The 25,992-nt window shown below is 49.4% G+C and overlaps 3 protein-coding genes across 8 annotated transcripts in view; all 3 read right to left on the bottom strand.

The window, feature by feature from the left end:
• Positions 1–3,701: 3,701 nt before the first annotated feature.
• MRPS26 (mitochondrial ribosomal protein S26) lies at positions 3,702–5,754 on the bottom strand. The gene is made up of 4 exons (XM_060031125.1): positions 5,503–5,754; positions 5,262–5,408; positions 5,051–5,174; positions 3,702–4,305 (listed from the first exon to the last, which is right to left on the bottom strand). Exons 1-4 carry the CDS (start codon positions 5,712–5,714, stop codon positions 4,171–4,173), a joined length of 618 nt encoding a protein of 205 aa, XP_059887108.1. The 5' UTR covers positions 5,715–5,754; the 3' UTR covers positions 3,702–4,170.
• Positions 5,755–6,404: 650 nt separating this feature from the next.
• On the bottom strand, positions 6,405–7,500 carry LOC132437623 (progonadoliberin-2). Its single transcript, XM_060030969.1, has 3 exons — positions 7,350–7,500; positions 7,072–7,208; positions 6,405–6,500 (listed from the first exon to the last, which is right to left on the bottom strand). Exons 1-3 carry the CDS (start codon positions 7,498–7,500, stop codon positions 6,405–6,407), a joined length of 384 nt encoding a protein of 127 aa, XP_059886952.1.
• A 4,867-nt stretch (positions 7,501–12,367) lies between these two features.
• Positions 12,368–25,992, bottom strand: part of PTPRA (protein tyrosine phosphatase receptor type A) — a 185,461-nt gene continuing 171,836 nt past the window's right edge. For all 6 annotated transcript variants that reach the window (XM_060031122.1, XM_060031121.1, XM_060031118.1 and 3 more), the window contains 4 exons: positions 18,849–18,974; positions 18,618–18,769; positions 13,656–13,791; positions 12,368–12,995 (listed from right to left, as the gene is read on the bottom strand). In XM_060031122.1, coding sequence (XP_059887105.1) covers positions 12,921–12,995; positions 13,656–13,791; positions 18,618–18,769; positions 18,849–18,974 — 489 coding nt within the window. In that variant the 3' untranslated portion in view covers positions 12,368–12,920. The remainder of the gene's footprint in view (positions 12,996–13,655; positions 13,792–18,617; positions 18,770–18,848; positions 18,975–25,992) is intronic.

Below are 25,992 nucleotides of genomic sequence, written 5' to 3'. Positions count from 1 at the left end.
CACACATTTCCCAGCCTTCCTTGCCAGCTGGCTTCCATTATGACAGTAACATAGGAGTCACTGACAAAAGATTTGTTTTTAAAGCCAGAGGAAGGGCAAATCCACATTTCCCCTCAGCTTCTGGTACTTCTGGCAGCTGCAGCAGCAATGGCGGCGGTTAAGCGTGGCTCCTGGGTTCCTTCCTGCATAGGCACTGCAGTTCCAGCAGCAGCAACGGGTCAGCCAGCACCAGCACTTGCGGGCTTGGCTCTGGCAGTGACAGGCAAAGGTGCAATAGTCATGGTTGACGTTTATACCTCAGTTATGGGTTTCCCAGACACAAAGTCCCACTCTCAGACCATTTTCTCCCGCATGAGCCAGCATTAAAAAAGAGTGTGAATATAACACTTCCCTCAGCGAGGGAAAATGCCCAAAGAATGGTGGAAGATTATTAGATATCAGTGACCCACAGAGCCACTGTAGAGTACTGGTGAGGGTGGGGCTTATGCAGCTCTGCCTTTCTTTATGTCACGTTATTGGGCCCCATGGCAGTATGGTGTTCTTCCTTACAGGTTCTTGATCTCAAGGCTTTGCAAACTGCACTATGAATTTACCCAGACATGGATGTTCACATTCATGGCTTACGCATTTACCTGCATTGAGGAAATAATCATTGGAGCACCCCTTGGGAGAAATGCCTGTTTGTCTCAGGATTTGGGATTGCAAATATCGCTTCTGATTTCCTATTTGGGAAGGAAAAAGAGTTCCAAGCTTGACTCTTCCTACCAGAATTCAGAATTGCCCTCATTTTAGCAGTTAACTAGGCTTGTTTCCTAGGTATCCATTTCACTTCTGTACTTGCGTCAGGAAAATAAACACAGGGTAAGTTCAGGGGGAAATTTCCCAAAGATTTCAGGGAACATTGTATACACACAGAAAATTTGGAGTATACTGCAAAAATATGGGGAATGAGTTTAGGCTTACTGAGGTCTAGGTGGTCTCCTTGACGGAACAGACTGAGGAGGCACCCGGCACCCATTCATGTGGCAAATACATTCTTTTCTGTCCACTTGGACTACTACTAGCAGTATGCCTTGCCCTGGCAGCAGTGTATCACCACAACCCAGTCTAAGAGGTGAATAACTCTGCAAAACCTAATCCTCAAGACCCTGACCACCCAACCCAAGGACACAATGGTGGTCCACTTTGCTGACATCATGCTGCTTTTCCTAGAGAATTGGAAGCGGCAAGAATCCTGCGTGTTTTGGTAAAACACCTATGCTTTTTTTTTCTGGCCATATCGCGAGGCTTGCAGGTGCTTGCGGGATCTTAGTTGCCTGACCAGGGATTGAACCCGTGCCACAGCAGTGAAAGCACCAAGTCCTAACTACTGGACCACCACGGAACTTCCCAAAACACCTATGCTTGATTGGGGACATAAATCCTGGGAAAAAAGTGCTCACTCAACCAAGTTTTTGGGGGTCAGCATACCTCTCCCAACAAGTGAAACACAAATTCCACTTGTCCCCTATCCTCTCTATCCTATTGTGCACAAAGCACAGTAGGCCTCTTCAAATTTTGGTGAAAGCATTTACATTTGGGTATTGTGCTCCAAATGCATTTATTGGGTAGCCCTCAAATCTACTACTAAGTGGGGCCTTGAGCAAGAGAAGATTCTCTCTAGGAGGTACAAGCTCACGTTGTCTGTAGCAGATCCAAACCGTATTTGGAACTTGAGGTAAGAATCAGAAGAGATCCTGGTGTTTCTGAGCAAGACTGCCCATCAGGTTAACTACTAGGGTTCTACTGGAGATTAAGCATTCTTCCATGGGACACCACATAACTCTGCAACCTGGACTGGGTATGATCTGACAGCTTACCTGTGCACCTAGCAGCACCTTACAATCCATTAAATGCAGGTACAGATGGCATTAGGCTTGAATTAACCCTGAAGTTACTAAACTGCCTATTTGTGCCGAAACCAGTAAGATGGCCGTGGGTGGAGAACAAAAATGTTCAAGCTTGGTTTACAGGTAGCTCTGCATGACCTGCTGCCATCAGCAGTGAATGCTAAGGAATTATAGCCCCATGCAGGACACCAGTGAAGGAAAAACAGCCCAAAGACAGAGTTTCAAGAAGGTATGACACTGTCTCCTGTACCTGAAGACAGATGGCTTGTCTGGATCCTGATAGACGAGCAGGGACTTCCCCAAACAGGCTCAATGTCCCATGTGAAAGCTCACCAAAGGCTTCCTCTGCAGGGGACCAGATGGCCCACTCCTCACCATAACAAAGCCCAAGGCTGTGGGCATAAACCATGGCCCACAATGTGTGCCTATCCTCTCACCCTAGAAATTACGCTGAGCACCTGAAATCCAGGACTCCACTGTGCCTGGGCTCAGTGCCAGGGAAGAGAAGAGCTATTACTAGCCTAAGGAGGGAGGCCATTGCCCTCAGAGATGCGATACCCTGATGGGGACTGTGTCCTAGGCACTATGATAACCATGGCCCTTTGCTTGCATCTCTATTACCTGCTTCCTTACCTGAACGTGAGGGATTGCCCATATTCCCTAAAAGGTTTTCATTTCTTGAGGGTCTCAGGTCCTATCTACAACATGGGAATTAGGGAAAGAAGCAAGGATTCTGTTTTGTTTTTTCCTCTGCTGGTATCTAGGCAAAGTTCAGTGAATGGTGGCAAAGGGACATAAGCTCTGGCTCAGAGAAACATGTCTCTTTCTCACCCTGGATGCTCTTGGAGGGCCTGCACCTGAGTAGGGGCTGTGGATCTGTATGCTCACTTATTCAACCTCGTGAACTTTAATATTTATTTATTTAGGCTGCGCCGGGTCTTAGTTGAGGCCTGCGGGATCTTTTAGTTGTGGCATGCGGACTCGTAGCTGCGGCATGCATGCAGGATCTAGATTCCCAACCAGTGATTGAACCCGGGCCCCCTCCATTGGGAGCACGGAGTCTTACCCACTGGACCACCAGGCAAGTCCCTAAGCTTGTGAACTTTAATCACAAGTATTTCTGGTTTGCTCCAAGTGCTTGACAAGCCACACTGACCTTATAAAGGTCAATCAAGCCTCTGCCAGCACCAATCTGGTGTGTGGTCCAAGGAAGCTGCACTGCCAGGGTAAATGTGGGTCACTGAGGCCAAGGGTGGAGAGGGCCACCAGAAGAAATGGGGTCTTCTTGCCTTCTGTGTCTTGGGCACACCAGACCCTGGCCAGTAAAACTCAGGGTCAAGCAGAAGCGTATCTTTGGCCAATGGCTACTTTGTGGCTCAGTTACTGGGTGATATCTGCTCCTTGCTGGAGCCTGAAAGCCCTAGATCAGGGGTCAACAAACTTTTTCTGTAAAAAGTCATATAGGACTTCCCTGGTGGTCCAGTGGTTAAGACTCTGCACTTCCACTGCAGGTGGCACAGGTCTGATCCCTGGTAGGGGAAGCTCTGCATGCCGCATGGTGCGCCCCCCCCAAAAAAGTCATATAATCGGGGTGGGGCAGCTAAATTAGGAGTTTAGGATTAAAATATACACATTACTATATATAAAACAGATAACCAGCAAGGACCTACTGTACAGCACAGGGAACTATATTATCTTGTAATAACTTATAACGGAAAGGAATCTAAAAAAGAATAGATGTATAACTCAATCACTCTTCCGTACACCTGAAACTAACAAAACATTGTAAATCAACTATATTTCAATTTAAAAAGGCATATAACAATATTTTAGACTTTGCAACTCATAAGGTCTCTGTTGCACCTGCTCATCTCTGCCACTGTAGTATGAGAGCAGTCAATGAATAACTGTGGCTGTGTTCCAATACACTTTATTTACAAAAAGAAACAATAGGCCAGATTTGGCCCAAGGACTGCAATATGCCAACCACTGGACCCTGAGGATACTCAGGAGATGACCTGGCTGCCGAGGGGACTATGCTCCTCTGTGAGATGGAAACTTCTAAGGTCTGGTGCTTTGCTAAGAGTTGTACATGGGTGCAGAACAGGGCACTGTGTGTGTGGAGTTTCTGACCAAGTGGTGGGTGCTGAGGCCCAAAAGTGAAGGCTGCATTGGAATAGGTAGAGCCTCCTCCTTCATAAGAAACAACTGCTTTATTTCAGATCAGGCCCAACCCCCCTACCCCCACGGTCCCTGGGTGGACACTGTCCTTACTGGGCCCTCAGGAGCCCTTGTGCTGTGGCCTGACCACCAGCCCCTCTCTGGTGATGGCCCAATTGTAGCTCTTGGGGGAGTCCAACGCTTCTTCCACCCGCGCCTCCAGGTTCTCTCGGGTGATGAAGTTTTTTGCCTCCTCCTATTGGAAGAGAGAAGGCCAACTGAATGGAAGCCCTCAGAACATGCCTGCTAGCCTTTAGCCCACTGAGGGAGGGGCTCCAGCTCTCCTATGGGAAAGATGTCTGCAGCCCAGGTCTTCTCTGAGCACCCCGCTGACCTTCCAGTGGAAGAATATCAGGCAGCTTTGCCACATTCAGTTCTCTTAGACAATCATCCCCTGGACATTTCGGCCAAAACCCAGACACACCAGCTGTGACAATTCACTGGGTGGAATCAGTCTCTCAATATTGCCTAGATCTCTCAACCTCTCTCAAACTGTCCTCCCTCTATTACTTTAACTCAAGCCTCATCCATTCTCGCTGGATCACTTCTAACTGATCTCCCTGCTTTTAAGTCTCACACCTGGCATCCCAGGCCAAAATGTTTAAACCCTTCGGTGACTTTCCCACTCTCACAGCAAAATATAAACTCCTTGGGGAACGTGGGGGCCAGTCTCACAGACAGTGGCTAGCCAAGTGGCTAGCCACGTGAACACTACTGCATTGTCAACTCTCACCTCCGGGTCTTCGCGCCTGACAGACACTCTCCCTGCACGCCTCCTCTTCCAAATCCTCACCTGCTAACCCCGTGTCAAGACTCAAGGCTACTCTCTTCCAACTCTGCATGTAGCCGCGGCCCCACCTCCCCCACCTGGCTGCGCGCAGGACTCGCGGCACCGGCAGAGTTCGCGGCCTGCAGCCCCACCCTCTGGAGACACGGCCCACCTGCAGCTGCAGCACTTCACGCTCCTTGAGCTGCACCCAAGCCTGCGCCTCTCGGGCCTGCCGGGCCTCCTCCTCCGCCTGCCGCCGCTCCTGCTCCCGCGCCTCCTGCCGCAGCCTGGCCATCCTGGGAGGAGTGAGAGGACGAGGTTGAGCGTGGCTGGGTGTCTCCGGGCCGGCAAGGCGTCCCCGCCCCGCCTCCCGCCCCACTCACCGCAGCTCGCGCAGCCGCTGGTTCTCCGCCTGGTTCCAGGCCATCAGCTCGCGGTGCTCAGCGGCGTCCTCCAGTGCCTTGCGCTCTGCCAAGACACCGGTCCGGGCCTCGTGCACCTTCTTGCGCACCTCGGACACGAACTCTAGCCTGGACGGAGACGCGCCCAAGGTCGGCACTCTCTTCGCCCGCCCGCCCTAACACACACGCCGGACGGCACCGCTTCCCCCTCCGTCACACACACCTGAGGGCGCGCACCGTCTGGCGGTACTGCCGGTAACGCTCCGTCAGCACGAAGAATTCCGCAGGATCCACAGCGGGTGGGGTCGCCACGCGCCCAACCTTGGACTTGGCCGGCGGGTCGTGGCGGGTCTTGCGGCAGCGCGCGGGGAGCAGAAACGGGGCTGGGGGCCGGCCCACGGGCCGCGCGCCCAGGGCGCTCAGCGCGCGAAACATGGCCAGACCACCTAGCGTCCGGCGCGCCGCAAGGCATCACTGGGGCCCGGAAGTGGCCGCGGGGCACCACGGGACGCGTAGTCCGCGGGCTCCGACCCCACCCTCTGTTGCCCGCTGACATTTGCGTCCGCCCCGCCCCCCGGAACCTGGCTGTGTCCCCCCTGGGGGACCGGGTTCCGACCTGCATCCCTCCAGCCCCCACCCGGGGAAGGGTCTCAATGGAGAGAGAGGGGACAAAGGATGCAACAACTTCAGGGACCTCACACCTTTACTGGAGGGCAGCGGGGCGCGGCGCTCGGGGTCGGGTTTGCGGGAGGAGGGCGCGATCATTCCCCCGGACGCTCTGGTCACCTGACCGCAGAGCTGCGGCCTTACCCGCCCCCTCCTCTCCTCTCCTCCTCTTCCCTCGCCTCCCGGCTTGGCCTCGCTGCTTAGGATTGGCCGACGGCCGGTATTGTGGCTCCCACGTCCTGCGGACGCCCCCTAGCCTCCTAGAAGACCCAGCCTGTGGGTTCTCTAGCTCATTGGGCTTAACGGGCGTTGCCCACCTGATATCTAAAAACCCGAGCTCACACCGATTGAAATTAGGCGATAAGGTCTTGCCTTATAGGAATTTACACTTTCTCCTTTAGTTATTGTGCTCCCGTGGTGCACTTTAAAATACAATTTGCAAAATAATAAACCATCTCCCTACACCTGTCTTCCGCTATTGGCCTTGGGGAGCTCTGCAATCACTGAGTCATTCCCAGTGCACGTATCAATGACCACCTGGTTATCGGGGCCGTACTGTAGAGTGTGAGGTCGCACCCCTCACCTCTTTCCACTGGCTGTGGGCCTGCCCACCTTGAGCCACACTGGCTTCCCTTGGCTATCTAGAAGCCTAGGGGACTTCACAGCCGCCACTGTCCTATTTATGGAGGTTTGTAGTACCTCCTTCTACTCCACTAGTGACTTCTAATCTTTTACTTTAATCTAACATAGTATTTCATCATAAATTGTCTAGGATTGGGGCTTCCCTGGTGGTGCAGTGGTTAAGAATCCGCCTGCCAGTGCAGGGGACACGGGTTTGAGCCCTGGTCCGGGAAGATCCCACATGCTGAGAAGCAGCTAAGCCTGCGAGCCACAACTACTGAGCCCATGTGCCGCAACTACTGAAGCCCGTGCGCCTAGAGCCCGTGCTCCGCAACGAGAAGACACCACAATGAGAAGCCTGCGCACCGCAACTAAGAGTAGCCCCCCCCCTCGCCGCAACTAGAGAAATCCCGCACACAGCAAAAAAGACCCAAGGCAACCAAAAATAAATCACTCAGTGGTGTATCATTCCCCCTCACCCCCAGCCAGTTCTTAGCTTACTTACCAGCAGTGTCTGCACCAGGTGCTGCTTCCTGTGGAGGAGCCACCAGGCCATGGTCCTACTCTCCCAGGGCACACTGTCCTCAGGGGGAGCCAGAACATAGCTTGGGAGGTTGGGGACAATTTGGCCTGGGCTGTGAGCTGCAGTGCCCAGAACCCTTCCTTAGAAGGGAACTGAGGCTGCAGCCTGCCCTCCCCACCTCCACCCAAGGCTGGAGGTAGATGAAAGAGTCCCAGCCAGCACCTTCTTCTCACTTAGGCTGGGGAGACCCTTCAACTCACCTGGGGGCCCAGGAGTATGTTGGGGGTCATGGAGTGAGCTGGAGGCTTGCTTTCCTTCAGGGTGCCAGCTGTGGGAGCAGTGCTGAGCCTTCGAGGGCTCAGGGTGGGTGGTCAGCAGCAGCACCAGGAGGCCTAGCCCAAAGCTGGCCATGGCAGGGCTGCTCCCATGGACAGTGGACAGCACTCAGGGAGTGCTCCCATCCATACCCCCTTCCTCTTCCTCCGGGGTCCCCTTGGACAACTGGCGTTTCAGGGGCAGCTTCAGTGTCTCCTAATGTTCTTCTCTCTTCTGCTATTGCTCCCTATACCAGGACTACAGGGGTCTGGACCCTGAGGGCTCCTGGCAACTAGCCACCTCTCAGAACCCCTGGGGCACAGAGGCTCCCCGCTTTGCCAGTTGAGGGCCTTCCCCAGTAGGGCAGGACTACCCTTTCTTCCCTCAGGGATCCCAGAAGTGAGAGAAGGTTGGAGAGGGGAACAGGGGAGTTGTTCAAAAGACAGGCAGCAGTGTGGGGGAATCTGGGGCACCCAGTGCTGGGGGACGTTATTGGCAGGCCCTCAGCTCCTTTTCCCTGTGGGTTGCTATCTCTCTTCCATGGCAGTTGGGGATGTGTGGTAGTTACAGGGGCAAGGGTTTCTACCCCTTGTCCCTCCCACGCTAGGGGCAGCAGGCACAGGAATAGTGTTGTTGGGGAAAGATGAGGGAAAGGGGGCTTTTCTGGGCATGGGTCAGGGGTAGAGGGACTTGGGAGGGGGAAGAGGAGCAGTGTACCCAGAATAGAGCTCCATCCCGGAGCCCCAGCCCTGGGGAGGGCAGCCTTTTCACTCACCGAGGGAGAGCTGTGGATGAAGTGGCTCCTCCAGGCAGCAGTGGAACCCAGGCAGCCAGACCCAAGATTTATTGCTCAGGTAGTTCCACCCACTGCTCTGGGCCCACAGACTCCAATGACGTCTCAAAGAGGGGACGGGTGGCAGCTCGCCACCAACTCTCTTCCCTTCGCAGTGTATGTTCAGCTGCTGGCGCTGGGGTCACCAGACAGATGCCTCCTCCTTCCACCTTCCCAGGGATCTGAAGTCACAAGCTTGGCCTGTGCCCCTGAAGTCTCATCTAGCCACTTCCCTAGCTGCATTCTCAAGCTCCTGCCCTTAGGTCTAGAAAGCCCTCACAGCCCTCTCTGACACAGCAAATTATGGCCCTAAGAGAGGCAATGCCTGGGGTCTTCCTGAGTCCCACCCAGCTCAGGGCTTTCCCTGGTAGAAAAGTGGGGGCCTAAGAGTGAGGAGTCCAGCAGCCTGTTAAGAAGTCTGGGGAGAGCTATGACCACTCTTCCTGAGGGCTTGTTTGCCCACTTGTAAAATGGGTTGGGTGGGATGTCCTTAACCACACACTTGGGCACCAGGACTGGGTCACTCCATGTGGAAGTAGGTTTGGGTGGGGCATAGCTACCCCACAGGTGGCCTCTCTCTCCTCCAAGCAGGTCCCTGACAGGGGGCCCAGTTAAGGGGGCAGTGCAGCCTTTGTGGGCCTATCGGAAGGTGGTAGGAATAATTTTGTCCCTCAAGGTTCCAACCCCTCCTCATCCTGTACTTGGCCCAGGACCATTCATGGATTTGGGCACAGCCCCTGGAATGCCAGAAAAGGCTCCCGCCTTAGTCTGCATCAGCTCAGCTTTCCGCTGCCAGCCACCAGCCTCTGGGGGGCAGAGGCCAATTTATAGGGTTAGCCAATCTCCGCCTTTGGACAGCAATTTGAACAGCAAGTGCAAGGGCAGGGTCAGGCTGGGCATCGCAGTGTCTGGTCACTGGGAGAGCAAGTCTGTCAAATTCTGTGGCAGAGATGGGGGAGATGACATCATGGGCACCTCAACTTCAGCTGCCCAGGCAGAAGGGCATGGGTGAATTTCCAAACTGACTTACCTGAAATGAATATTTGGACTGTATGATCAGTTAAACTGTTTTGGGAAACAGGTTTTGTCCCTTTATGTACCGGTTAACCAAATAAATTTTAGGAAAACATTTGCTTTGTGGTTTAGTGAAAACAACTGAGTTCAATAAACTAGCTTAGTTCTGGTTTGGGTTTACAGAATGTTTTATTCAAAGGCCCTGGTGTTTATTTTAAAAAAAGGAATGGGGTGCCTTTATTTTTTCTGTAATTTGATTGTGTTTTTTCCTGAAAATTCCAAACAAGAACAAGCTTCCCAGGGGAAAGCTTCCCTTTCTTTCTGGCCACATAGTTTGCCTTTTAGGAATATTTGCTTTCCCCTTCCAGATTATAAACTCTGGAATTCATCCTTGTATCCCTCTCAGCAGGACACAGAAAGCCATTTGTTCACCACTGAGCTCTAGCTCACACTCAGCCCTGAGGCCACATTATTCTAGTCTGGGGGCTGCTGTAATCAGTTGGGAAAGCAGAGGTTTTGAGTTGAATGCTCAGGTGCTGTAGGAGCACAGAGGGGCACACCCCCTGAGCAGGTGGTCTGGGTGAAGGATGGAGAGTTAGCTAGTCTCGGCAATAGGGCTGCAGTGGGTGCTCTAGGGTAAGAGACAAAATGGAGAAGAGCTAACACAGGAACTACGGGGGGGATCTGTGGGGGGGGGGCAGGCCTGTGGGTTTGGTGCTCAGTGGGAGTAGGGCTGGGACGGGGTGGGTGTGGGCAGAGAATGCTGGAGGCTGCACGAAAGGGCAGTGGGCTTTAGAGACTGGGCAAACTGCTGGGTGTGTGGAGCCTGAGACTGGTGCCTCTGGGCCACTCTGTGGAGTCACAGTAGGAAGTGGGGTGTGTGGACCAGGAGCTCAGGGCTGGAGGAGGGCTGAGGGTCCACACCACACAGACTGCAGGAATGCCTGACCTCTGAGGAAGGGGGCTGTGGAGGAAAAGCTACAGAGTGAGGATAAAAGTCAGGAGGCAGTCATTACACCAAGCGGGTGCCAGTGGACAGGGAGACAGTGGATCCCTCGGGCTCAGCACTGAGGATGAAAGGGTAAGGAAGGAATATGCGGGAATGGAAGAACTTAGGCATGGGGGAAGTGCTTTTTTTCTCTTCTTTTAAATGAAAGATGAGCATATTGGGCAGGTGGGGGTAGAGGATGAAGGAAAACCCAGGACAGAGACAATTTGATGAAGTGAGGTCTCTGCAAGTGTGGCAGGCCCCAGAAGTTTGGGTGTGCAGTGGGCACAGTCACAGCTGACTGACTGAGGAGTGGGCACTAGATGAAGCAATCTCCTCTGCCCTTCCCACACAATTGTGCCACGTGAGCTTCAACACACTTCCCTTTGAGCCTATGTCGCTTGACACCATGTAAGCTCTGAATAATACAGGAAAAGAAAGAGGTGAAGAGGGAGTGATGAGCCACACCTATAAGCTGAGGGAGAGAAGGGAGCAAAGAGCTGGGGTAATTCCTGCTTGAAGATGTCTGTTTAGCAACCAGGGGATATGTTCGTTGCACGGCTTGCTGACCCAAGGCTTGCCCTCCTCCATCTGCCTGGACATGGTTACACAGAGGCGCCAACAGGTAGCTTGCAAAGAGACAGGGTTTCCTTCCCAAGCATGGCAGCCCTCACCCGAAATTCTTTAGATTCTGTCTTTGCTTAATTTATCCATGCTTCTTTTAAACCTACTGACTTTTTGAGTTTATCGCCCCTTACAGTTCCTTGGTTCCTACAGAAGGACCACAGTACACCTACTGACTTACACGACTTCACCCCTTGCAACCTTCCAGAAGGTGGTCTGTCGTGGCACCCGGGCTTCGTGCATACACCCTGAATATGTGGTGCAGAACTTGGCTTCTATCTTGGAGCCACTGCGTCTTTGCTTGCCTGGAATCTGAGGCCCTCTGTGATGCTGCTCCGCTGATCTTTCCTCCTTTCGCTCATCTAAACTTCCAATATCCTGCAGGTCCAGTTCAAGTCCTACCTCCTCCAGCAAGCACGGCAGTGGTGATCTCTGTGCATTCCTCCATGGGCCAGACGGGGGTGCCACCTCTCACTCCTGACAGCCCCAAGGTGCCCCTGGCCCCTGATCCTTAAGAAAGGCCCCAAGGGCTGCAAGGTTCTCTCAGCCCTGAACTGACAGTCATGGCAACCGGTTTCCTCTCCTGTTCCTGTGTTGGGCTGATCATGAAGAAAGGAGGCCATGAACAGACACACCCTCCCAGCTGTGCCCTCAACTAAAGACCACATTTCCCAGCACACTTTGTAGCTCAGTGTGGTCTTATGACTAGGTTTTAGCCAATGGGGTATGAGTGGAAGTGAAAAGTGCAACTTTTGCTTCATGTCTTTAAAAATGAATTTGTTTGCCCATGCTCTTTTTGCTTCTCCATGGGAAAAGACAGCGACCTCAACCATGAGGATGAGAACAACATCCGAAGGGACACTGGGACCATGAGATGGAGGATACTGGGTCTCTGGACTGGGCAGACTGTTAACATGAAACATAAATGAACATCCACCTTATTTAAGACACTTTGTCTAACATGTTAGGCTCAAATTCGAGTTGGGATCTAAGACTCCCACCATCCTGGCCTCTGGATCTGAGGCACTTCCACATAAAAGTCCTGGAAATGAGGACAGATATGAAAGGAAATGGAAGCGGTTTAACACAATAAATATAGATATAAACACTTGCTCTGGACAGAGCGACATGATCCAGATAGTTTTGCAGCAAAGCACCAAGGACTGGAGAGGTCAAACTGACTCAAACCCGAAAGCCAAGCCACCCCTCTCTCCTCCATGCCTCTGTACTTAGGGAAGCAGTGAGGACCCTGGCCATCTTCCCCAGCGAGCAAGGCTGGCTAGGACCACTGCACCAAAGATATGTTGGGAGTGAAAGAATAGTCCTGATAACTACCTAAGGGCTAGAGGGGCTGTGTTTGTTGGAAAGAAGGAGCTAGGGAGACTGTGCCCTCTCTGCAGCCAGCTAAGACAGAACAGTAACGGCAGGGACGGGAGTGGCCCAGGAGAACCCCAGCCCTGGTATGACTGCCCCAACCCAGACAAAGGGAGAGACGTTTCCTCAGGGAGTCAAAGCTTTTATTACCTGATAATCCCTAGTGTGGTGCCAGAGATAACACTCTGGTCCCTCTACTCGCCATGGTGGGATGTAGGCGGTACGAGAAGGTGGGCAAGGGTGGAAAGGGGAGAGATTATTTACAGAGCAGGGAGGGGAGAGCGGTCTGAACTGGGGGCACTGGGACAACCAATTTCCTCAAGAGCTCTGATAACTTTGTGCTTTTTTTCTTAGTTAATGCCTAGCTACCTGGAATGAGTTTTGTGTTTCTTCTTTAGGAAAAGATGTATAAACCAAAGAACAATAGAGCCCAATTTCCAGGCAGAGGATTTCATGATATCAATCCAAACATCACACTATTTAATTCCCCAATAAAACATTGGAAAAAGGACTATCAGTGCTAACACATTTACATATAAAATCTCCACCTAATAGGTAATAGAAGCCTATGTACCAATTTCTAAAACAGTTGTAAGATATATACACAATTTTGGGTATATTAACAAAACAGAATATTACAAAATATTAAAGGCAATTCTCCTGTCCACGGGGCCTCATCGCTTCTCACTTGAAGTTGGCGTAATCTGAGAATGCATCAATATATTCCTGCACCACCTTGTAGCAGAACTCATACTGTTCCTGCAGAGTGAAAGGTGGGGGAAAAGGCCAGGGTAGTTACGGAAGAGAAAAATGTACCTGCAGCTCCTGACAAACCCATTTTTTAAAAAATGGAAAATTCACAGGAGATGAATGTTTTTGGATTTCCACCTGAGCCCTGAGCTGCCTGCCAGAGTTCTGACAGCATTCCCCTCTGGGCTGAGTGCAGCTATCTTCTACAGATAGAAGTGACTAGACATGCAGATGGCACTCCTAGGCCTGCAGAGGTCAGACACGAGCTCAAGTCTGTCCACACACTCAGTGGTTACTGGTCATCTAGACTGTCAGGAGACCTGCTGAAAGGGAGCCTGAGGAGAGGAGAGGAGGTACTTCTGAGTCTTCCCCACCTTGGACCCATGGAGAAGTGAAGAGCCCCATGGAGCACCTGGGCACCCTCTTGTAGCCTTCACAGAGGCCACTTCCATCTCTTACTGGTGTGGGGCTAGGCTATGCCCCCACTGCTCTCCTGCCTCCCAAAGCTCATTCTGTTTGCCTGAGGCACCTTGAGGAAGGATGAGTCTGTGGTTACACAGTCTTCTGACTATCAGATGGGCCCCTCAAAAGAGCCACCCCCCTGAGCTGGCTTTGGCAGAGGAGCTGCAGATGGTGTGGTGGCATGGATAAATACGCAGGGCAGCATACCAGTGTCTGGACCATGTGTGGCCTCTGCAGCCGCAGGCTCTTGACGGTCTGGAAGACATCCAAAATCCCCTCTGCTTTCACCCGTTCCAGGACTGTGCTTAGGGCACAGAAGGTCCCTGTCCGTCCTGCCCCCGCACTGTAACAAAGCAGATACACTTATCACACCTGCAATGACTCCCTGTGCCAAGAAGGCGAGTGACAATGACAATGAGCAGATAAAGGCCGAGGCTGGTGCTCCTGGGAAGGTCAGTCATCCAGTGGAACTGCTGGGGGTGGGCACAGGAGCTCACACAGCTCTGGGGAGGCGGGTGCACCCCTGCTGCCCTTCTTGTACGACCCATTCTGCTTGCTGAGGGGCTCACTCATTGGGCAGTGGTGAAGAACCTCACCCCCACCCCCAGCACTGAGGCTTCGCTGTCCACCTACAAACAAGCTGGGGTTGGGGTGGGGGTGGGGGGAATCCCCTGGCGGTCCAGTGGTTAGGACCCCGCACTACCAATGCCAAGGGCACGGGTTCGATCCCTGGTTGAGGAACTAAGATCCCACATGCTGCGTGGCGCAGCCAACAAACAAACAAAACACACAAAAAACAAAAACAGCCCTGCGGGGCCCTGGCCTGCTGCTCATTCATGTCAAGAGTTCTGGCCCCCTCTTTCCTGCCCCTCTGCACTGGTATATGGTTGCTGATGCTTTTCCATGCTGCTCATTTTCTTCCGAAATCCCAGGAATCCAGACTCTCACCTTGACACTGTCCACCTGTTCAATGTGTCATCACCAGACCCTTACTGAGTGCCTGCTGTGTGGTAGGGGCTGAGTTGGGTGGCAGTACCCCCAGACAATAAGATATGCAGTATGAGCAGGAAAAAGAGAACAGCAGTTCTAGTCAGTGTGGGAAGTGCTATTGTGAACAGGGTGGTCAGGGAATGTGAGCAGAGACCCTGAGAAGGTGAGGACAAGGCCCTTGGAAATGAGCATCTCAGGAATGACACAGGAGTGTGTCTAGGTGCCGAAGCCACTGTAGCTGCATCTGCGGGAGGGAGGGAAGTGGGCGGGGTAAGGTCAGGGCCCTCAGGGAGAAGGCCAGAGCCCCGGTTCACTCCCTGCCTAGCCTGAGCAAGGAGCCCTCAGACATGTTGTACCTCGTGAGCCAGTGTCTGGATTCTGAGTAAAGGAGTGATGTGGTCTGACTGAAGTTTTAGAAGGAGCTCTCACGCTGCTGTGTTGAGAAGAAACTACAGGAGGAAGGGTGGGAGCAGGGAAACCAGTGAGGCCAGTATAGTTACTGAGGAGAGGGCATGGTGGCTTGGACAGAGGGCCATGGTGGGGGGAGTGATAAACACTTGATTCTGAAATTATTTTGCAGGTAGAACAAATGTACATGTGTGAGAAAACGAATTGTTCCAGGCTTCTTATCTGAGTTAAGTGAAATACCACTTCTTGATGTGGGGAAGGCTGTGAAACAGCAGGCTTGGAAAGAAAGATAGGGAGTTCTGAAATAACCCTTTAAAACTGAAGAGGCCCAAGTGGAAATGTTGAGTAGGTAACTGGATATATAAATCTGGAGTTTAGGGGAACTGGTGATAAAGATTTGGGAGTTGGTATTAAAGCCAGGAGATTGGATGAGTTCACCTAGGAGAATGACTGTCAGTTGACAGAGGTCCAAGGACTTGGCCCTTGACCACAGATGGGGAGGAATTAGCAAAGGAGACAGAGAAGGAACAGCCAATGAGGACAAAAACCCTGGAGAGAAGCTATGCTAAAAGCATTCCACAGAGAACCAAATGACCAACTGTGTCTAATGCTGATGAAAGTCAAGGATAATGAGATTAGGAAGTGATCACTGGACTCAGCAATGTGAAGGTCACAGGCGGCCCTCACAGGGCAGTTGCAAGGGAGGATGTGGGGGGTTAACTGAAATGGGCTCAAGAGAGGCTGGGAGGAGAGGAACTGGAGAGTTAGTATGAACAAATATTTTGAGGAATTTTACAATTAAGGAAAACAGAGAAATAGAGGATAGCTGGAGGGGAACTGGAGGCAAAAGTTTTTAAAAAATATTAAAATGGGAGAAATTATAGCACATTTTTATGAAGACAGTAGGTATCCAGAAGAAAACCTGATGATGTAGGATAGTGAAGTCAGGTCCCTGAAGAGACAAAAGAGGATGGAATTGGTATCCAAGTGGAGGGTGGGTGTGGCAGACTTTAGCTTGACTCCCAAGATCCCTGCCTCCTGGTGTTCACATACTTGTGTGATTCCCCTCCCCTTGAGTGTGGGCAGGACTTGTGATGTACTTCTAACCAACAGAATGTAGCAAGGGTGATGGAGCGTATACAATTACATGTATGTGATTATGTTACGTGGATCATAATGTCTGTCTTGTAAGGAAATACTCTCTCCTTTGTTGGTTTGGAAGAAGCAAGCACCCATGCTGGGAAGGTCCACCACGTGGCAAGGAACTTCAAAATACAAAATTTCACAAGGAACTGAATGCTACCAACAACCAAGTGAGCTCAGAGTGGATCCTTCCCCAGGCAAGCCTCAGATGGGACCACAGCCCATCTGGTCAACACCTTGACTGCAGCCTTTTGAGACCCTGAAGCACAGGACTCAGCTAGGATGTGCTCAGATTCCTAACCACAAAGACTGCAAGATAAATGTGTGTTGTTTTGAGATGCTAAGTGTGTGGTAATATTATTACACAGCAATAGAGGACTAATGTAGCTGACTTCAGAGAGAGTTCAGACAACTCATCCACTGAACAGGAGGGATGCAGGGTCCACAGCACTAATGCAGGTAGATGGGGAGCTGTGGTGGTTAAGAGCAAGTGGAAATTCTGATTGCTTCTTTTTTCCTAGGCAAATAGAAAACATGGTCATTTCTTAAATATGAGGATGGGAGAGGTACTGGAGGTTTGAGGTTTGAGAGGAGGATGAAATGATCATCCAGGACAAAGGCTGGCAGGCTTTTCTATAAAGGGCCAAATAGTAAGTATCTTAGGTTTTGCTGGGAAGAGAGAAAGTCAAGTTACAACTGCACAACTGTGCTTCTTGTGTGCTGAGCAGCAGTGTGAGGTAGTAAGAGTAACACGAATGGTCTCAATACTGCTGCTGGAGCAGGACAGCAGCCACAGATAATATATAAGCATAGCCGTGTTCCAATAAAGCCTTATGTATGAACACAAATGTAAATTTCATGTAATTTTCACGTTATGAAATATTCTCCTTTTGATTAAAAAAATTTTTTTTAATGTAAACACAAGTCTTACCTTGCAGGCCCCACAAAACCATGTGGCAGGCCAGCTCTGGCACTGGGCCCTAGTTTGCCTAGCCCTGGTCTAGAACAGTGGGAGATGCAGAAGGACTGCAGGGCAGTACTAATCGCCAACTATGAAGTCATCAGAAATGTAAAATGAGGCTTGTAACATGGTGCTTTCCTTTAGCCATATTCAGCTGCATGGTGCAGGGTAGCTAGAGAATCTGGGGTTTGCCAAGAGAGGGTGACTAAGGGAGAGAGCAGCATGGGAGATTTAAAAGTGTGGGCAAGGAAGTGTTTATTTTTGTAGTTCAAGGAATCCTTTTAATTTGCCAATCCAATGGACAAAAAGCCATGTTGTACTGTTTTCATCCCCATTTCTCATATTGCTAATAAGGATTAGCATCTTTTCATGTTTACTGTACACTTGTATTAGATGATGGACTTTGCCACTTTTTCTTCTTAAAAACATTTTTTCAAATGAGTTATTTTTGTACGGGTAACAAATTAGCATAGTTCAAATTTCAAAAAGGTCAGAAACAGTGGAAAGTCTCCTTCCTACTCTACTTCTTCATCCTTTTAGTTTCTTCCTGGGAAACAACCAACGTCATCAGGTCCTTGTGTGTCCTTCTAGAGATAATTTATGCATATACCGACATGAACATATTCTTTCCCTGTCTCCCACTGCTTTTCTCACTAAGCAATAAATCTTGAGGATTACTGAATACCAGTACATAAACAGATTTCTAATTAATTATCTGAAGCTCTGTAGTATGAGATATATCAGAGCTTACTGAACCAGTCCCCTATTAATATATGCTTAGATTATTTACCATCTTTTTCTCAATTTTTTTTGGCTGCACCGCATGGCATGCCAGATCTTAGTTCCCCAACCAGGGATTGAACCCATGTCCCCTGCAGTGGAAGCCCAGAGTCTTAACCACTGGACCGCCAAGGAAGTCCCTACCATCTTTTACTATTATAAACGGTACTTCGATTCTTGTAATTACATATTTCATTTTGACCATTTGAAGAACATTTACTAGATACATTTCTAGAAGTTCCTTTGCTCATTTTTCTATCTTCAAAACCAATTTGTAGGAATTTAAAATATATTCTTCCTTCCCTTTTAAAAGAGATTCCCTCCCCCAATTATAAAAGCAATACAAACTCAAGGTAAAATTTTTTCTAAAATGCAATCTCATACAATGTGCCCCAAACAAAATCCACCCCCTGCCCCATGGGTCCCCTTGCTATCTTCCTTCTGTCAGTGACACCAGCCATTACCCAGCCTCGAACTTAGGAGACTCCTCTTTTTCACAGCTATGTTTATAGTCTTGTTCATTTTTCTTCTAACTGTTTTCAAAATAGTTGCCCTTTTCTCTTTTCCTGTGTTTCTTAGGGAAACAGCCCTCATTCCCATGTTGCCCAACTGGTCTTCTCCACTGTCAGTCTCCCCTGCTGTTCCCCTTCTGCATCACCTCCCCTGGCCAATATCTTAACATTAGGGACTGCTGTTCCCTAGCACTTAAAGTATGAAGTTCTTATCATCTGGGCCTGTCCTGGTCATTAAACTTGATTGCCACGTGCTTGCCAACATCCCACTCTTGTCTGGCTTTCCTCACTGTCTGATACAGGCTCCCATCACACCCCTTTGCCTGCCTCCCATGCCTTTCTCTCTCTTCCCCCTGAGGGTTGGGGTGGGCATACCTGCAGTGCACGGTGATGGGGTGGTTCCCTGACTGCTGCTGCTGCTTCTGCACGGCTGCAATGATGCTGATCATGCCCTTTCCATCACTGGGGATGCCCACTTCAGGCCAGCCATGGAAGTGGAACTGCCGGATCTGCCGGCTCTTGTTCTCCTTTGGAGGAAGGAGGATCAGAGAGGTAGGTGCAACCCTGCTTTCCCTGTGGGAGAAGGCCACCCACCAGGCATCTTACCCTGGTGTTGGTGACCAGGAGGTCTCTGACGGTATAGCTCTCACATTCCTCCTCCTTCTTCAGCTCCACTGTGATGTCTCCATAGGACACCAGTCCATCAGAGGGCCAGTACTGGGCACACTTCTCCTGGGGGACAAATGGGAGAGGTGAGGGGCTCAGAATACCATGTGTGGTAAAAGCAGGGCTGCCCTGTGAACAGACTGCTCCTTTCAACACAGCCACTTCTTACACCGAAACACTTCTTCCCCAAGGTATCAAAAACTCAGAGGGTCCTTCTACTACTTAACATCAGTCCAGTTTAACGTCTGATCCTCAGCAGGACATCCATATTTAACAACTTAAGTCCACTAATCACTTAACCTTTTGTTATTATTTATAGTCTAATTTGCAACACTGACAGGGTCTGTGAAGAACTCTGACCATCAGCTCATAGCTGCATCTAACACTCAATGGCAGGGTGGAGTGAGAGGAGGAATCAGTGTCTTTGTTCCAATTCCTTTTTCTCTGCTCCTTTGAGGTGTTCCCACATTTGTAGTTACTTATGTATATCAGACTGCTAATCCAGAAAAACTGAACCCAATTACATTCTCACCCAGCCATGGTGCTTCACCAAAGCCCAGTCCACAGTATGCTTTCATTCCTTTCCTCTTTAACACTTTTTTTTAAAAAAATGTGTAACTTCTTTTTTTCTGTTTGTTTTAATTAATTAATTTTATTTTTGGCTGCACTGGGTCTTTGTTGCAGTGCGTGGGTTTCTCTTGTTGTGGAGCATGGGCTCTAGGTGCGAAGGCTTCAGTAGTTGTGGCACGCAGGGCTCAGTAGTTGTGGCTCACTGGCTCTAGAGAACAGGCTCAGTAGTTGTGGTGCAGGGGCTTAGTTGCTCCACGGCATGTGGGATCTTCCCAGACCAGGACTTGAACCCGTGTCCGCTGCATTGGCAGGCGGATTCTTAACCACTGCGCCACCAGGGAAGTCCCTCCTCTTTAACTCTTTAATCTGCAGTGGCACCTTATAGTTGCTAGCTCTTGTGTTTTTGTCCTTATTAGTGAGCACAAGATGGTTTACTGTTGTCTCTGCTTGCACCTGGCTCAGTTCCTTCTACAGCTCCTTGCGGGCAGGGGCTGCCTCTTTTCATCTTTGTTTTCCCAGCACCTTGCACACTGCCTGCATCTGGTAGGCTCTCAATAAGTATCTGGTAAATGAATGTGTTTAATGTCTGCAGAACAAGCCAGGGTATAAATACATAAACAAAACAAAATACGGTTATGCTGTCCTTTCTTTAGATCATTTTAGGGGAGATCTTAGATACTTCACTGTTGGCAATTTAAAGACACTCAACCATATGGGACTTCCCTGGTGGTGCAGTGGTTAAGAATCTGCCTGCCAATGCAGGGGACACGGGTTCGAGCCCTGGTCTGGGAAGGTCCCACATGCCGCGGAGCAACTAAGCCTGTGCGCCACAACTACTGAGCCTGCGCTCTGGAGCCCGTGAGCCACAACTACTGAAGCCCGCGCGCCTAGAGCCCACGCTCCGCAACAGGAGAAGCCACCACAACGAGAAGCCCGCACACTGCAACAAAGAGTAGCCCCTGCTTGCCGCAACTAGAGAGAAAGCCCATGCGCAGAAATGAAGACCTGATGCAGCCAAAAATATAAATAAATAAATAAATAAATATACTCAACCATAAATGTACTCTATGTTCATTAGAAAAGATTTGGGGAAATTAAATACAAAAATAAAAATCACTGATAGTCTCTCAGTCCAAATAAAATCAGTATTATAAGTCCCTTTTAATGACTTTTCTTGCTTTTCATGTGTGATCATTCATTACCCCCTTTATAAATGACACTGAGCTCATTTTAAAATACGGGATTATTAAAGTGGTAGATCAAGGAAATGTCACAGACCACTGCTTTTCAATGTGTGCCCACTAGGAGCCCTGGGGATACCCTGAGGGTCAGAGCTCTGGGCCCTCTCTTCAACCAGAACAGCTTTAGAAAAATCTAATTAAGGCTCATCTTAAACAGAGACTACATTGGTTTTCAGGGTTTGGTGGGTGGAGTGAGTTTTGTTACCACAGTTCCTTCCCAACACTGCCTTTATACAGTTTTATCAGTCAGAACTAAAGACTGGGGCTTTAAAACCATTAGAACTGCTAAGATACAAAGAGCTTTACAGCAACAGCATGTAGGAGCTAGAATCACACTATGGCAAGAAAAGGAAATATTAATGGTCCCACACTTAACAGCCTTCAGACATTTTAGATCTCCTTAGTTTAGGAAAAGAGGCATAACAGAGAAGAAAAGGGGCAGATTGCAAGGAGGACTCCCAGGGATGCAGAGTTGAACCATTAAGAGTCCCCTCTTGGCTTCCCTGGTGGTGCAGTAGTTAAGAATCCGCCTGCCAATGCAGTGGACACGGGTTCAATCCCTGTTCCGGGAAGATCCCACATGCCGCAGAGCAACTAAGCCCGTGCGCCACAACTACTGAGCCTGCGTGCCACAACTACTGAAGCCCGTGCGTCTAGAGCCTGTGCTCCGCAACAAGAGAAGCCACTGCAATGAGAAGCCCGCACACCGCAAGAGTAGCCCTCGCTCACCACAACTAGAGAAAGCCAGCGCACAGCACAGAAGACCCAACGCAGCCAAAAATAAAAAGTAAATAGAATAAAGACAAATTAAAAAAAAAAAGATTCCCCTCTTTAGGGAATTCCCCAGTGGTCCAGTGGCTGGGACTCTGCACTCCTACTGCAGGGGGCATGGGTTTGATTCCTGGTTGGGAACAGATCCCGCAAGCCACGCGGTTTGGCAAAAAAAAAAAAAAAAATCCCCTCTTCAAACTCTGGACAAGGAGTTGGTCAACAGTGAAAGCATGTCTGCTCTGGCTGCCTAACCAGCCAAAATGATTACCTGTGGTAGGACCAAGAAGTTAGATCAGTGCTGTTGTAGGGTACATTTCAAGGTGACACAGCTATTGTACGGAAGCAGGTATGGTGTGCTGAGAGAAAGCAAGCCTGGTAAACTTATGGGGATAGGATTTAAGGGACTACATGAAATAAAGAGAAGCCACATAAGATGATCACAGATGTTGGACCGACGGCAGGAAATTACCCTACTCAGCCAGGTGAAGGCTTATTTAATTTAGCCCTCTGTGTGGGCCCAACAACACAAACAGAAAAATCAGGTTGGGCTTAAATGGGACTTGACTCCTGAGGTGCCTCTCATGGCTGTGGGGAGGGATATGGCAAAAAGAGCTGTAACAGAATCCAGAGCAGGGGCCAGCAGTGGCTGTACCCACTGTCGCCCAGGGCTAAAAATGCCTTGGTATCCTGCTGAGGATGGAGATGTGAGAGCACAGAGCTGGAGACTAGGCCTGTGGGGAATGCAAGGCTGTGACAAATGTGGGACACAACCCTCAGGGAGTAGAGGCTGTGGCTCATCTCAGAATCTATGCTCCACTCTGTATGTGGAGGGCAGATGGGGATGAGGGAAAATGGAAACTAGGAGACTTAAAATAAGCAATAGAAACAGGAGAGGAAGAAGGACCCAATTCAAGTCTTGGGACTGGATATTAACAAGAAAAGGTTTCTAAATTTTGTTGTTTTTTTCTTTTTTTTTTCGGTACGCGGGCCTCTCACTGTTGTGGCCTCTCCTGTTGCGGAGCACAGGCTCCGGATGCGCAGGCTCAGCAGCCATGGCTCACGGGCGCAGCCACTCCGCGGCATGTGGGATCTTCCCAGACCGGGGCACGAACCCGTGTCCCCTGCATCGGCAGGCGGACTCTCAACCACCGCGCCACCAGGAAAGCCCTAAATTTTGAATGCATGGGTAGATTTTCCCTCAAGATGAGGAAGCCCAAAGAGGATTTTAAGACAAGGAGTGATATAATTAGATTTATATTTTCAAAAGGATCACTGGCCTCCATGTAGAGAAGTGGCTAAAAGGGGATGGGAATGGAAGCAGGCAGACTGGCTGCCAGACTACTTCAGTGATGCAGGTGAGAGATGATGGTTTGCATGCGGGTGACAGGAGTTACACTGAAGAGAAGTGGATATGCTCAGCATACATCAGGACTCACTAACAGACTGGCTGTGGAGAGTGAGAAAAGGAGAGGAATAAAGGTAACTCCTAGACTTCTGATACGAGCATCTGGGTGGAAGGTGGTACAATTTACTGAGATGGGTAGGGTGGGATGAACCAGTATGAGGGAAAGGAGGAAACCAAATTTTATTTGGGCCATATGAAGTTTGAGATTCTTAACAGACATCCATGAGAAGATATCAAGTAGCTATGTGGATACACCGGTCCACAACTGGGAAGGTGGGGGGTAACTGGGCTAGAGACATAGATGTGAGAGTCCCTGACATATAGTATTTAAAGCCACAGAGTTGGATGAGATCCTCAAGGAATAGTGTATCAAAAGAGAACAAAAGTGGGTTAAGACCTGAGTGTTGGACACTCCAATGATTAGAGGTCATGCAGAGGAGGAGGAGGTCACAAAAGAAATAACAAAGGAGTTGCCAGGCCAGTGAGCGGGGAGGGGGTGACATCATGGAAGTCAAGGGAAGAAAATGTCTTGGGGAGGAAGAAGTGTGTGTTGACGGTTTCACACGCTGCTACAAAGGTACAAGAAAGACAAGAAAAGAGAAATAACTTTTGCATTGGGCAGACGGTGGTCACCGGTGATCTTGACTGAAGCAGTCCAAGGAGTCAAGGCTAGAAGGAACAGGATGAGAGAATGTGAGGGGAGAAAGCCAACACTTTTTAAAGGAGTTTTGCTAGGAAGGGGTAGAGAGAAATGGGATGGCACATGGAAGGAAATGTGGGGTTAGGAGATCTTTGTTTTTTAAAGATAGGAAAGTAACAATAGGCTGATAAGAGTATAGAGGAGAGAGGGGAACTATTTACAGATGGAGGTGAGAGAAGATAATGAGAGCAGCAACATTCTTGAGAAGACAGGAGAGGAAGGGATCAGGGCACAGTGGATAGTTGGACTGAGAAATGTAGGAACACTTTTCTACTGCAACCAGAGAGAAGACAAGAGAATGGACGAATGGATACAGATTCATCCAGCCCCAGGCTGGCTGCTTGGGGGTAAGAAGATGAGAGCATTCTTGTCTGCTTTCTTGGAGAAGAATGAGATCAAAAGATAAGGTGTGAGTGTGATGGGATAGGCAAGAGGGAATGTTGAAGGTCTGAGGAAAGAGAAGGAAGGGAAGTAGGATTGGTAGGTGACACTAATTACCCATATTAGATTTGTGGTCACGAATTCAATGTGAGACCACGCAGCACCATTTTGCGTTTTCTCCCAGTAATGTTTGATACCAGATGCAGGCATATAATTGAGTTTAATAGGGTAGAGACCTTGCCATGAAAGTAAGAGACCATGAGGGAATAGTGCATGTTAAGAAGGGAGGGATTATAATCATGTCAAGTCACAAAAACTCTTAACAGAGTAAGAAGGAAGGTGGGGACATTACTGGGGTGATTGAGATTGAAAAATGGAGAAGCCAATGGCTCTAAGGACCTGATGAGGACAAAGAATTACTGGAGTAAGAAAAGAGAAGTAGTGAGGTGAAAGGACAGGAGATGGTAAACAGGGCGGGATGCCTAATGTTGATATTCCAAAGGCAGTGCAGATATGGGGGGATGACAAGGTTGTGGTTTGACCATGGAACTGGATGGCTAAGGAGGCTGAGAAGCTGAAAGACAAGAGTAGATGGATCACCCACATACATACTTTTGCTTCCAAGAATAGAAACAGAAATAGGAATCAAAAAAGGGGCAGCAAGCCAGGTGTTGGAGTCATCTGTGGGTGATCGGAGATGAGGAGTTGGTGTTCAAGTCTAGTAGAAGAATGCTTGGGAACTGGGGTTTAATCTAATATTTATATTTTCAGGTTATGGACTCTAGATATTGGTATCCCTAAAGAAGCTGAAACAGAGAAGCTTTTCAGTCTTTTCTCTTGCTGTCTTTGTTTACCCCTCTTTCCCCTAGATAGCACTAAGTTTCTTGCTATGGTCTGGGGCTGAAAACAGTGATGGTGATACAGAGCTTTGTGGGCAAGGGTCTAACAAGGGTCTATCATGTTTTATTGTCTCTCTGGAGAAGTAGAATGTGGCCTTGGGTTGAGGTGACACCATGCAGAAACTGCTAGAGCTGCTCTGCCCACTCTGATGATGATGGTGGATGCATCAAGCTGCAGCTGATGAGAGGAACTCAGGCCTTACCAAGCCTCTTGGTGCACCCCCCGGTTTAAATGGTGCAGAAAAATAAACCAGGGAGAAGAGAATTTTAGGTTTTAATTCCTTTGGAATTTTAATGTATACAGAATTTACATTTTTGGATCAGACTTTTTCTTGGAATTTAAATTGGGGGTAGGGAGTGGTGTCAGAATGTATAAATGGAGACACCCTTCATTGTCTCACTTAGGCTTACTGTGTTAATATCTCTGGGAGCTACACTTGATAAGATGAATGGGAGGTGGAACAGAAAGTAAAATTTTATCTTAGAGGCCGGTGAGGCTGGTAAAGAATGTTACTATAACCTGTTCTGTTCCACTTCAGAAGCTTCTGTTTCACTGGTCTTAAGACAGAAGCATAGGCACAGTGTTAGTAGGTAGAGGGGAATGGGCCTCATCCAACTGACTGCAGGCCTGGCCAACAGGCAGGAAAACTTGTGTGTGCGTGTCCTCTCTCTCCCCACCTCTACAGGTGAGAAATGCTTCCTGCCCTTCTGCCCTGTACTCTCACTAGGTCTACTTCAAGGATGGAAAAGCCTGACAATCTGACTAGACAGAGTCTGAGGTATTCACTGGGCTGCTTTTTATTACAGGGCAGTGGACTGAGAATGTGCTCGCCATTCCAGCTTTTTCTGCCTGCTCTTTGGACCTGCCCACCATAGATCCAGAGGGTGGAAGTGTGGAGGGAACCTCATGTAGGTCCCTGGTCTATATGTACGTTCCATCACAGCTTATCAGAGAGGGTCAAGAGACATGCACCTAATTCCTGATAACAAAGTAGCTCATCCCCCAACTGGGGGTGACAAAGTGACAACTTTGTCACTCAGGTGTACGCTTCCTCCAAATCTCTCACCTCATCAGTACTGTTATTAATGATAGGTGAAGACCTATAATGTATGTCTG

This window comes from Delphinus delphis, chromosome 15 (genome assembly GCF_949987515.2).
Source record: "Delphinus delphis chromosome 15, mDelDel1.2, whole genome shotgun sequence".
In the NCBI taxonomy this organism is placed as follows: Eukaryota; Metazoa; Chordata; class Mammalia; order Artiodactyla; family Delphinidae; genus Delphinus; species Delphinus delphis.
This window is presented reverse-complemented; position numbering and strand designations above follow the sequence as displayed.